The sequence below is a fragment of the Anopheles maculipalpis genome, chromosome 2RL (assembly GCF_943734695.1).
Source record: "Anopheles maculipalpis chromosome 2RL, idAnoMacuDA_375_x, whole genome shotgun sequence".
NCBI lineage: Eukaryota > Metazoa > Arthropoda > Insecta > Diptera > Culicidae > Anopheles > Anopheles maculipalpis.
Genome location: NC_064871.1, coordinates 17,564,243 through 17,577,453, shown reverse-complemented (window position 1 = coordinate 17,577,453; position 13,211 = coordinate 17,564,243). Strand labels below are relative to the sequence as shown.

General features: G+C 47.6%; 4 protein-coding genes across 4 annotated transcripts in view; 2 read left to right on the top strand and 2 right to left on the bottom strand.

Moving 5' to 3' along the window:
- Positions 1-13,211, top strand: part of LOC126556713 (mucin-5AC) — a 469,299-nt gene that overhangs the window by 26,864 nt on the left and 429,224 nt on the right. The window lies entirely within an intron of this gene.
- Positions 1-13,211, bottom strand: part of LOC126559387 (histone H3.3A) — a 244,656-nt gene that overhangs the window by 11,772 nt on the left and 219,673 nt on the right. The gene's annotated exons all lie outside the window — the stretch shown is intronic.
- LOC126557535 (uncharacterized) overlaps positions 1-13,211 on the top strand; it is a 272,688-nt gene that overhangs the window by 93,944 nt on the left and 165,533 nt on the right. The gene's annotated exons all lie outside the window — the stretch shown is intronic.
- Positions 665-7,179, bottom strand: LOC126556611 (TATA-binding protein-associated factor 172). The gene is made up of 5 exons (XM_050211954.1): positions 7,162-7,179; positions 1,838-7,054; positions 1,628-1,768; positions 1,314-1,557; positions 665-1,240 (listed from the first exon to the last, which is right to left on the bottom strand). Exons 1-5 carry the CDS (start codon positions 7,170-7,172, stop codon positions 665-667), a joined length of 6,189 nt encoding a protein of 2,062 aa, XP_050067911.1. The 5' UTR covers positions 7,173-7,179.

Here is a 13,211-nt window from a genome sequence, read left to right as displayed (position 1 = left end):
ATGTGTTGTTGTACAGTGAAGTTAATCTAAAGGATAGCTTACAGTTCTTCATCCCCAGCTTACAATTCTACAAAAAAGGGAAGTGGCTTTTTTTTTTGAAAATAGAGAAAGTTTAAAAAAAAGCAGTTACAGACAGATAGCTTCTAGGCGGAAAGAGTGGAAAAACGGAAAAAAAGATAAAACAATCGAACTTAGCTAGCCTTTCTACCTCTTTCTTGCGATGGACACTCGGAATCGGTTCTGAATCCGAATCCGTTTTTGGAATCGTAATGCAAATACCATAAATGGGGTCCATGACAACCTAAGCCAGCTTTTTGTATGTGTATTGACGTTTCGAGGCTAAAACGCTGCTTGCTCTCCCTACAAACTGACGGTCGATTCGGTTTTTGTCGAGCAAAAACCCCAAACATAGATTAGAGCAGCAACCCGGAATCGATTCCGACCAAAACAACTAGTCCATCTTGTCCATCACTACCTTCAATCGTTGCATATCTGAATCTTAACGCCATATTTTATACTACTTTCATTCTTACTATGACCAGATACACACATCGTCGTATGCGCATTATCTATTGGCGGCGCGCGATCGTGCTTTTGCTTGGATAAAAAAATAACCAGCCCACCAGGAGCAGTGCGTGGGTGTGCGTGCGTTTGGCGAGCTCTATTATTGTTGGCGGGTTTTTTTAAGCCCTTCAAGGAACTGTGACAAATCGTACTCCTCGTGGTACTGACTATCGTCCCACAGCTCGGGCAAACTCTCGAGAACCGTTTTAATAGCCACCCCACTACTATTACCATTCGATTCCAGTAGTTCGGTGTTGGCAGTGTTGGCGCTGCTGCTACTACTGCTACTGCTGCTGCTATTATTTGTCGCTGAACGCAACCGTCGATCGGAACCTGATGGTGGTGTTGGTGCTGCAACACGCTGCTGCTGCTGCTGCTGTTTGCCACCATCATTAGCTAGCGTAAACAGATCGAGCAGCTGATCCGTACCCATCGTATCCATTGACGCATTCTCATCGCTTACCACCGTGTTGGCCGTAAGCAGTTTAAACTTTTGCAGACCCATAATTTTCTCCTCCAACGATTTGCGCGTTATCAGCCGGTACACGTTGACGACCTTTTTTTGGCCGATACGGTGCGCACGATCCATTGCTTGCAGATCTTTCATGGGGTTCCAGTCGTGCTCTACAAAGATGACCGTATCGGCACCGGTTAGATTTAGGCCAAGACCACCAACCTGCAACATAAAAAAATGGGACCAGAAATTAAGACACTTTCCATGCGCTAGAGTCGCAAAAGGCATCATTTACCTGTGTCGTTAGCAGGAGTACATCGATGCTAGGATCACCATTAAACTTGGTTACGATGTGATGCCTCGTGCTAGGCGGTACACTGCCATCCAAGCGCAGATACGACACCGCTGGCAGATGCTTCTTCAGGAGATCATTTTCGACGATGTCAAGCATCGCTTTTAGTTGGCAAAATATTAGCGCTCGGTGTTGATTCACCGACACGTCCTCGTTGGTACCGATGCCACAGTCGAGCAATAGTTGTCTAGAAATGAAATCGATATCATAAGCACATTCTTCCAGAAATAGTGACGATGCTAGGCGGGAAGACTTACTTTAAGACGGGAAGCTTCGCCGAATGCTCAATATCATCCATGGACGAGCCGTTGCGCGTAAACTCACCCACAATCATCTGATACTCGGGATGCGATGGAGACAGTACCAGCTTCGGATGATTGCATACATTTTGTAGATATCTGGAAATCATAAGATTCGATCAATAATTGCCCTAAAAAAACTACTCCAACTCACTCAAAAACACGTACCTTAATGCCTGGAACACGTGCGTCTTCTTGTTGGCTGGTCCCGCCATCTGACCGTCGATATTTTCCAAACATTCCCGTATGTCCGACGAGTGCATATGCATCCGGCTAAAGTCCTCGTACAGCCGCTCCTGCAACGGGCTCAACTCACACAGCAAATCTTGCGTAATCTTTGGCGGCAGATCAGTCAACACATCCTCCTTAACGCGTCGCAACAGGAATGGCAAAACCTGCCGGTGCAGGGCTTCCATCGCCAGTGCACCCGCTTCCTGCTCCTTTGGTGAACTTTTCGGATCTCGACTCGCCAGTATCGGGCGACTAAAGCGCGTACTGAACTGTTTCTCGGTACCGAGAAATCCTGGCATTAGAAAATCGAACAATGACCACAGCTCCAGTACATTGTTCTGTATCGGTGTACCGGACAGTATTAGGCGATGGTTAGCTACCAGCTGCTTGATCGCTTTCGAGCTTTTCGTACGCCCATTCTTTATGATGTGTCCTTCGTCGAGAATGCAGTAGTTCCACTGTACCGAACCGAAAAACTCTATATCCTTTCGCACGATATCGTACGATGCGACGATCAGATTGTAAGTGCCCAGCTTCTGACGTAACTGCTCCCGATTGCCCGGAAGTCCAACGTAATGCAGTGGGCGTAGAAATCGACTCGGCAGGAACTTCTCCACCTCGTACACCCAATGCCCGGTGAGCGTTGGTGGACAGATGACGATACTCGGCAGCTGAGCACAGCCCGGTTCAAGACTTCGCTGATGATGATCCGCCGCTAGGATACAGATAGCTTGCAACGTTTTCCCCAAACCCATATCATCGCACAGGATACCGTGCAGTTTGTAACGGTTCAGGAACCACAACCAATTCACGCCCGACTGCTGATAGCTGCGCAGTTCCGCATTAATCTTGACCGGTATCTGAAAGTCTGGGATTGTTTTTGGCGAAAACAGATACTCCAGGAATCGGCGATCCTTCATCTTACGCTGACGAAGATCGTCGGATAGATTGCGCGTACCGCCACTATCCGCCGCAAGTCCATCCAGTGGCATCAGTTGGATAAGCGTCGCAAAACAGTGCGTTGAAACGAGCCGTACCGATTGATCCGGATCGCTCATACGACCGAGCAGTGGCACAACGAGCAACACCACGTACGGAACAATTTCAAACTGCAACCGATTAACGATGCACGTAATGGCTTCCGCTGCACCTTGCCGCTTGATAACGCTTTCAATGCAGGACAGCAACGGTACGACATCGTTTATGATCAGTGTCATTACTGTCGCTGCATCGACTGCGGCCAGTGTTGCTAAACAGCGTCCCACCATGTGCCGCACACCTTTCAGCGGATGTCGCAACAGTAGGCAAAGCTTGGGTAACAGCTCAAACAACTGCGTGTGGAGGGAAACGTTCAAATACGGCGCAGCAACTTCCAGCAGCTGCAACGAGGTCATAAAATCGTTCGTCTCATCCTGTGCAATCACATCCAGCGCTAGCCGATCGATGTACGTTTCGTCGACGCGGGATTGAAGTTTATCGAGCAGCAGCTGCCAAAGGATGGGCAACTTGTGGGGGAGCTGCGAACCGAACTGGGCACAAATCGTCGTAATGGCGGCCGTCGCACCGAGCCGCTGCGTGCGAGCATGCTTCCGTTGCGTTTCTTCACTTTCCGACGGTCCCAACAGTTCGTCCAGTGCGGCATTGGTGCTGTTCGCGGAGGAGGAGGACGCGGAAAGATCGAGCGCTGCCGAAATGGTGGTGCTTGCGGCCGGTCTCCCTGGACCTCGGGGTGATCCTCCACTGGGCCCTCCTCCACCGCCGCCATTTTCTTTACAGCGTTGATGCTGCTTACTGAGCGTTAGGATGCCGTGGTAGGGGTTCGAGTCATCCGTTGTGTTAGAATCGAAATGTGCCAGCTCCTGATCCGGACACAGTACACGGGGCGTAAATTCTGGATCACTTTTAAGCAGCGTGCAAAGGTTGGTGACAATTTTACTATTTGGACAGGGTGTGCGTGACGTGACCTGATCAAGCAGATCGCTTAAATATTTCGCCGAAAGCCGTTGCAACAGTTCGCATTCTTCGCGCTTGATCGATTCCATCAGAGGTTTTACGACCGGATTTAGGCGCTCCGGCAGACAGCGCAAACTGACGACGGCTCCGGACACTGACGACTGTGTGCTAATGTGCAGTGTCGTCTGCTCCAGTGCAGTAGCGGAGTGTGATGCGAGCAAACTTTTTCGCCGATCCTCCAACAGTTCGGCGACCTTCGTTTTGAGACAGTACTTGGTGCGCATCTCATCGGCGGACCATCCGATGGCGATCGCTATTTGGTAGATTTGATCGAGCGTCAGGACTTTCAGCTGCTCGTACTCGGCCAGCTGTACCTTGTGCTGCTTCAGGGTGGCCATATAGTCACGGCACTCTTGCAGCAGGCGGGTAAACAGGATACCAACTTCGTCGTAGTACACGTACTCGTTGAGACAGGCACGCAAACGCTCCTGAAGTACTGGTGGACCAGGCTGGATGGTGGTGTCGAAAGAACACCAGTACGCAATGACGAGACTGCTGATCAAACGTTGTAGAGCTGAGCGGGACTGAAGATAGCCGATTAGAACTTTGGTATAGCAATCGATAGGACTTTCCGTTTCCGGTGTGTAGGTAACGCCCGGAGCCGGCAATACCAGGTACCGTGACAATAAACCAATCATTCGGGAGGCTTTGCAACGGGCCCGTACCACGTTCTTCTCTCGCACATCCAGAGGAACGGTTTCTGCGCCTCCGAGGAAAAGCTTCTGATGTAGTGAGCCGGAGGACGACGAGCAGGAAGATAAATGACCACCTCCAGCAGTACCTCCTGCACCACCACCCGTATCGAACGAATCAAATTGACGGGGTCTTCGTTCACGATTGCCACCGGTCTGATGTTGGATCGGTTTGGCATAGATCAGTGACCCCGGATCAAACGCTAACCGTACCGGTTGCATTGCGAGACAAAGCCAGCTGGACACGTACGGACAGGAGGCATGTAGTAGCGCGGACAGTTCCGCATTCACAACCAAATTGTTCCACACATCTTCCGCGAGCGACTGTATGTCCTCCACGTGCTCGACGAGCACGCGCTGGAAGATGTGCCGAAGCGCCTCCTGTAGCAGCGGTGGTGGCCAATCTTTCACACCGAAGTTAAGTCCCAGCTTTGCTTCCTCCGTGGCGGGTACGGTCAGCACGGTACTATTTACCGGTTCGGTCGATTTTCCATTGGAAGACGGTGGAGTCGTGGAGCCTCCTCCATTGGTTCCGGCTGCTTCCTCCCTTTGCTTTTCTTCAGCCGAGGCCGTTGTGAGTGTTTTAAGCGTTTGTAGTGTCGATCGCCGCACGGAGGAGCTACAGTGGCTAAGGAAGGGCCAGAGTCGTGGCACCAGTATCGACATCGGTTCCATCTGGATCCAGCTGGATGCGGACGGTAGGCTCAGGATGGAGGCAAGCAGCCCCATAAAGCTGTTGCATGCGGACGCTAACTCGTCCTGATCGAGCAGTAGATCCCAGAGTAGCTTAACGATGTGCGATACCTGCGCCCGACTGAGCAGCTTCGGTAGCCAGGTAGCGATCGGGATGAGTGTGGATGCGGCAACGGCACCCACATCGTCCACCGCATCGAACAGCCCTGTCAACACGTCGTTTATGATGACCGGGAGAAACGTTTGGATAAGATCTTCCCGAACGACCAGCATGTACTTGATGCCGAGCAGTCCACCGTGCCGTACTTCCCATTCTTTTTGCTTTACAAACGTCAGTAAAATGGCGACTGTTTGATGCACTTTGGCTAGCGGTAGTTGACGTAGTACTGTGCCGAGTACTTGGGCACAAGTTTCTCTGACAGGTGCTACAACCTGATCGGATACAAAGTCACCGAAACGATCTAATGCAAGCACGCACAGGAGACGCAATGTTGCGTCCTCTAGCCAAAGTTGATGCTGATGATCCATCTCCGATTTCGTCATATGTACACTTTTACCACCACCGTCCGCGTGGGATTTTAGCAGTTCACGCAGTGCGGTGGCGGAACCGTGACGAGTCTCCCAGCGCGGGCTAAATAGGTCTAGGAATAGTTTCGAGCAAAATGAATCCAGCGGCCAGTCGGTGGCATCGACCCAGGCTCCAGTTAGATCGGGTACTGCCTCACCCGTCCAGGCACCCGGCACGCCTGGACCCACACCACCACTACCTGCACTTGCAGCAGTCCCTCCAGTTGTAGCGGTAAGATCACCTTTTTCCGTCTTAATTCGTTTCCGATCAGGTTCCCCGGTGGTACTGGTGTCTGAGTTTTGGTGGCCCGTGCCTGACGACGCTGCCATCATTCCATTCGAACCATTTCCAGCAACGGATGTGGGAACTGCACCCACACTTCCACCCGTTCCTCCACCACCACCACCACCCATAACCGCACCGATTGGGTTTTGAAATGCTTGCTGCTGTTGGCGTGCCTTTCTTCGGGCACGGTTCTTCTCCCGGCAGCTTAACCCTTCGACTGAATCGGCCCGATTCAGCTTCAGTATCTCCTGCACGGGCACTAAACGCTCCCCACCAGCACCCGTCTGGTGATCTCTTTGCCCCGACATGCCACTCCCATTATTACGCACATCGTCGAGCGTCACTAGTTCCTCGATGTTGAGCCCACTGCTTAGGCCAAGCTTTTCGTTTAGCAGTGCCCGTTGGCGGGCAAGCTTTTCCCTCAAGTCTACCATCTCGTTCTCATCCAGCGGATCAAACTCGGTCCCTTCCGAGCCCATCAATCGGGCGCCCTTAAACAGTACCGCGTTCAGATCGAAATTATCGAACGAAAGCCGATGGTTGTTGTTGTGGCCGTTCCGGTTGCCACTGCCATGGGTGCTGGATGAATCGCACGATTTTTCTTCCTCCTCTTCCTCCTCGAGCTGCCCGGTGGACGGTGGTTGTTCCTCTTTTGTTTCTACCTTGAGGTTCGGTATGCCCTTCGGCTCCCATTGCGGCACATTTTCGAGGATTGCTTGGACGGCCTGTGAGGCAGCGATACGCGTATCCCAGCTATTACTGTGCAGGTAGGTTAGCAGACGGCTAAGTAGATGGTGTAGCTCGTGCGGATGGAGCTTCTGCACCTCGCCGATCTGTTTGGCTGCCGCTTTACGCGTCACCGCAGCCGAGCCCGATTCGAGCAAAATAAACAACCGATCTAATCTGTTTTGTGGGACCGGGAGGGAAAGAGAGAGTGAGAGAGAGAGAGAATGAGGAAGGGAGTTGGTGATTAGCGTTTTTGCTAAAGGTTTGTGAAGAAAACAACATACCTCGAAGTCATTTTTAGTGTTTTTGGTGCACTGTGGCTAGTATTGTGTAGCAGAACAGCTTTAAATCATTTCCTTTCCACCATTATTGTCTTTTCCGACGGGCTTCATTATCCTGAAAACAAAGAAAATACATTGATTAAAGCTTTATTGGAACAAAAACAAAAAAAAAACGTTTATTTTTACTACTCTTTTATGATTCTGCAGCAATAGGATTCTCGATTATCTGTGCGTACACGGGGATTACGGTGAGAAAAAGCGTCCAAACAACTCCAAGTGCAGATGCACACTGTGCGGTACGTTGGAGAATGATTCCACACACAATCGTAGAATGCAGTTCCCTCTCATCACAATAAAAAAAGCACTGCCAACGAATTCCACGACGAGAACATAGAACCTCTCCGATACATACTACATACTACCTCTCGGATGGGGTTTCTGTGTGGCTGAAAAGCGCAAGTGCAGTCTGGCTGGCGTCTGGTGTGTTGCTGTCCCGGAATTCCTGTCAGTCTTCTGTCTCAGAACACGCGAGGGCTTGGGCTCGGATTCTATAACGCGCGGATATGGGTATAGTTTTGCCTGATGTCCTGGCTAGAGTTTACGACTTTATCACTAAACGTGTGCATGTGTGTCAGTGTGCGTTTCTCTATATTTCTTTATGCAAGAGCGGGAGAACTTCTGGTAATCGAATCAGAGTATTTTTTCGATAGTTCTAACCCGCTCTCTTCTCCAAAGCATGCTGCGATGGTTGCTGAAATGAAAATTCTGCGCAGAACGAGACGTGTCTGTAGAAGGCCATGAAGCCGACAACGAGACAGTGACAAATATCACACTATCACGGTGATCCATTGACCTCGCGGTTCCATGTACATAATCGCTAGAAGAATGACGTACATGGGATCCGAGGTGTGCCTATCCAGGGGCGCCAGCACGTCAGAAAAATGGGCACGTAGGTTTTCTTATTTTTAGCCATTCCACTCGCGATTATTATTGGAAGCCATGAGATCATATTGGTCAAGCACTAGGGATAGTTGTTAATTTTCTAAAACTAGTTTAAAAGATTTTATTTCTCTGTAGAAACAACACATGCGGAAATGATATCATTGATGAGAACACTTCGTACTCTCATAAATCAATTAACAGATGTTGGGATGCTGGGGCGCTTTGGATATAAGCAAAACTCTTGCTTCCCTTCTCCATATATTTCGATACTTCGCTGCTGACATTTTAATTTTATGGACATTTCCATTATCTTTTCCCTTTTGGTGGTAGCGTGTATGGGTGAGTGCCGATGATAATTTAATAAAAATCGATTCAATTAGCGTTAATTACGAGCGACACGTCATCAACAGCAACAGTACCAGGGGATGTGTATCGAATCTTAGGAAGAGATGTGCAATGCATTCTATATTAATAGTACTACATATCTGTTTCTGGTCTATAATGTGTTTTGTTGCGATCGTTTCCGATCCTGCACATTAATACCGAACAGTATAATATCGTATCGTAGACAAACGAGCCAAACAAAATATGGATCATTATTTAAATTTTACCATTATTTGCTCCCCATTTGTAAATCGAAACCGGTGAAAAATCCACCCCTCCAGTCAAACTGTTTCATTTCCGGCCACATGTGCCGCCATGCGTGTTACGCGGCTTCCGCCGCCGCCGCCGCCGTTACAGCTACTGTTGATGACAAAAAACCGGAAAAGCTCCATCTGGTGGTGGTCCCCTTTTTTTCGGCGAAGCATTCGAGCCAGAAACTGTGTCCCTCTCTACGCTTTGGTAAAGGGTGGATCATCTCATCGTATGTCCGCCCCAAAACAAGTATGGTTTCAGTTGTTCCCTTGCCTCCAATGGTTTCTTCTGTTGAGTGCAATTTCTGTTGTCTAAATTTTCAACGAGACTCCGCGTCCACACATTTGACCTCGACCACAGCGTGTGAGACAACAGAGCGGATGTTTATCTCATTACTTACACTGGAGTGTACGCTTATTAAGGGTAGCGGTGTTCTAGGGCAAGCTGAAGTCGATATATGAATATATATTTTTGAAGCACATCTGGTGGATCTGAAGTCTGCCAATTAGACCGTTTTATTGTTTGCTATCAGGGTAGTGTGGACGGGCGAGCGCGTATACTGAAGCGGTGTGTGTTGGTTGCATTGCAGACGATGACCCATCGTCGTCAATTATAAACTCATGTGTTACAGTCAGTTACAAGTTCCATCGCCATTACATCTAATTAGTAATAAGCCAAACAAATCGGTTGAATACGATTTCGATTCATATAATGAAATTCTTTAATAACTCAGAAGAATCTTCTTGTGGAACTTAACAATTAGCTGAGAAATTTTCTGCCGAGCTTTTGATTCGTCCCTGTCAAGACCGGCAGAATGAATTCATAAGCACGCCATATGAGTCACATTTTGAGGGGAATTTTGTCGTAAAAATTAGTTGTAAAAGTTGTTCTGATTGGTGCTTCTTTAAATTAAAATTTATTCCACTTAGTACCACATTTGAGCCGCAAATTTTTTCTCTGTGAACGCAAAACTCCACTATATGATTGCAAAGCTCAGCAACGGGTTTTCATTACTCCAGGATTCAGTGGTGGAGTGGAAGTTGAAGGCCCTATCATATTGAATCTGCTGACAGTGGACACTGTGCTGGAGTGGTTCTTTGGGATTCCGGGGCCCTTTGTCATCTCGGGGCCTCCCGTGGTTGCTCAGTCTGCAATCTCACAGCTGCCAGTATTCATTTCAATTACTAGTTGGAACTCGTAGGATATAGTTCTTCGTATATTATCCTGAACGCCAAAAGTTAAGAGAAATGCTCAATGCTGTCGTTTCCCTATCGTTAGAAGAATCCAGGAAAGGCAGGATAAGTGTTCGTACACATCCTGTATTCATTGTTGATGTTAAAATATGTTGTTGTAGGTATGTTAAAATCACGATTTTAGATGCCACTCTTCTGCAGACTGATGTAGTGTGAATTCTACATCTCTTTAACTCAAGGCTGGGCTTTAACTAACTATGTTTAGGTCGTTTCTACTTACTGATAAAAATCGTTATCGTAAAATATTGTCTTTACTCTTGAAATCCCTTCTTTTCTGCTACAGTTCCATCCGTTCGTCCAACCCAAAATGTGTTAGAAGAGGGACATTAATTTTGTGACTGCCTGTACCTCACACAAATGCCGTAGATCTTTGGATTAGATCCAGAGCGAATGGTGTCGAATTACGGAGGGGGTTGCAATTGTGGGACGAGTTCCTTGCTCTGGTGCATGACTACACAATCGGGGCCAGACAATCGAATTGCATTGCTTCAACAGCCACACACACACACACACACACGCGCGCACATGCGAGTGATCGTGTTCTAAGCGATGTTATGATCGTTCTATTACAACCTCTCGTCTCACAAAATATATGCAACATGATAACAATTCCTGCGAATAAAAGAAAACATCAGGAAGCAACGTAAAACGCTTCCACGGCATAGAGAAGCATGAAAAATGGGAAGTTTAGCGGCTTCGAAACTTCCCATTTTTGTAATCGATGCTAGCAACAGCAAAGTAATTTAAAACAAAATTTGGAAATTCGTGTTACACAACAATGCCTTCTATTTGCTTCACAGATTATAATAATATTAAAGATTTAATAACAACAAATAAAACAAAAATCTTATATTTAGTGCAACATGTACACAACCAAGCGCTAATATTCTTTTAATGGGAAATTCATCCATCGAACGATGTCATTATTTTTAACCTCCAAAATGTGATTCCTTTTTGCCTTTTTTGTATGAATTATATAGCTCAAGTAAACAAACAATTTAACTAAAATTTGTTCTAAAACCTTTCTGCTCAATCGCGCAACGGAATCGGCACAAAGCTCTACCCATCGCCGGACGCACAACTCTCCACACAGCCGCCTTTGATTGGTGCTGGCTCTAACACACACACTCGCAACCAAACACATGTTGTGAATGGGGTGGCAGAAAAGCGACATATGACGAGCGAGAGCGCAAGGAAGCTGCGTGAATGAAACCCACAAACTTGGGGACTTGGTTTATGTTTCCGGTTTATGTGGATGATGGTTTGACTGTTCTCTACCAAGGGGGAGGAACACTTTTTTTACGACGGCTTTACGATGGCAAGTGAATGGATGCAGCAGCTAAGAAGCTGTGACTGCAGACAGTTCGTCGCTATCAATTGTGTCTCTGAGTGGGGGGGAGACATGTGCTGGATGATGATATGCTGACCGAAACGTGAGTGTGTGTATATGTTTGTGTGATTATGTGCTTACACGTCTGGGGGCATTGCCACACGTCAAACCGACCTCCCATACTGAATGCTTGTTTGAGTAGGAGTATCATAAATAGCAATTATTCTAGTTTTTTAAAGAAAGAATTATCCAAAAAAAGCCTCTCACTGTTTGTGAGAAGTATACCGTTGCGTGTTGCGAAAAGTGGAACATTTAATCGATAATTCTTCCGTCATCGCTTGTCGTCAGAATAGCGCCGAACCACCACCAACGCGTCCTATCTATTGGTTCTTCTACCAGTACCACTACTACTAGCATGTAGTATGAGTTGAGTTGGGCCCGGTCCCGGTCGGTTATTCCCGTGTAGTATAATCATTCCGACTCTATTTCCCTTTGGATCTTTTCTCGCCGATTCTAATTATAGCAAGCCGTCATACACACCCCGCGAGCGAACACGGAGTGAGAATAAACAACAAAAAAACCGACACATACAACGGTATCTCCTCCGGACGGAGTGGCGGTGTGGAGCATTGGAAACATAATACAAACAAACCTTCCCATTTTTACCACCTTTTCAAAGGATGGTCGAAAAAATTAACATCCAATTGTCTACGACGCTTCATAATAAGCTCCTTTGAACACGGGCAGCTAGACATATTTTCCTTCTTGGGTCTCTCTAGTCTGGTCTGCAGCAAAAGCTATGTAGAACGATTCTTGTACACGCGTACAATCAGCATTGTGCGTCTCTTTTTGGTGCTTTTCCACCATTTTCAATCGGTCTCACTCTCGCACGTTCTAATGTGTTCTCTGAGCATGTTCTGAATTTGCTTAGGGGTGATTTGGAAGCAGCGGGCAACTACTCGCTTTCAGCCACACATACACACCCTTGCTTGCACGATATAATTATGCATTAACAACACATGTAAACCAGTAAATCATAAAAAAGAAGGTGGCTTACCTTTCGCTTTCTGTTCGCATTTTCGGTGCTAAAGGGTGCCCTGTGCGCTCTCTAGAAGCATTGAACGGCGGGCTATGCTCTGTCTTTTCATCTCTTTTACGTCAAGATTCACTTTTGCAACCTTTCTCGCTCTTCACGCGCACAAACACAGGCACAAACATTCCCTTCATTCTAATCCTATAACCATAGCCGTGACACGCCGCGGTGCATTTTTCACATCCTAGCAGTGATTTTTCATTTATGCCCCGCACACACTATCATCCATCGCATTCTGCTGTACAACCGTACAACACAGGAAAAGCATTCCAAAATTCACCTAATATGCACACAAACACTTGCACGGCAGATACACTTTTGTTTTTCCTGCTTGCCGCCGTACGCACTTGATCCGATTTACCACGCACACCAATTTACAACCACTGCTAAGCTCGCACGCAGCTGCACTGCACACATCAGTATGACCGAGCCGTACACGCACTCATACGCGCGGTGAAAAAACCCCACAACGTAGCGCGTGCATTACTTCTAATCGTAGTAGCCTGCTGCTATTGCTTCCTCTACATTACATGTGTCGGGTGTGTGTGAAAATCGTCACCATCACTCTTGTAACCGTGCGAATATGCATCATTAAAGCATTATCAATTCGGTGAAAGAATTCACTTTTCTACTTTTCCTACCCTTTCAAACGACACATCAGCGAAAAAAGGGGCTAGACGGGGTGAGATGGGATGGGTTCACCAAACACGGATACCAGCTGCTGCTGTTGCGAGTTCACGCGCGCACACACACGTTCACTGCGGCTGATCGAAGTAGGTGCTTGCCTTCCCTTTCTATC

Bases quoted from the DNA above. Each gene is read 5' to 3' on its own strand.
- LOC126556611 (XM_050211954.1), bottom strand. The intron at 1,769-1,837 runs GTACGTGTTTTT...TATGATTTCCAG, and splicing joins CACGTGTTCCAGGCATTAAG to ATATCTACAAAATGTATGCA. The intron at 1,558-1,627 runs GTAAGTCTTCCC...TTTCATTTCTAG, and splicing joins GCGAAGCTTCCCGTCTTAAA to ACAACTATTGCTCGACTGTG.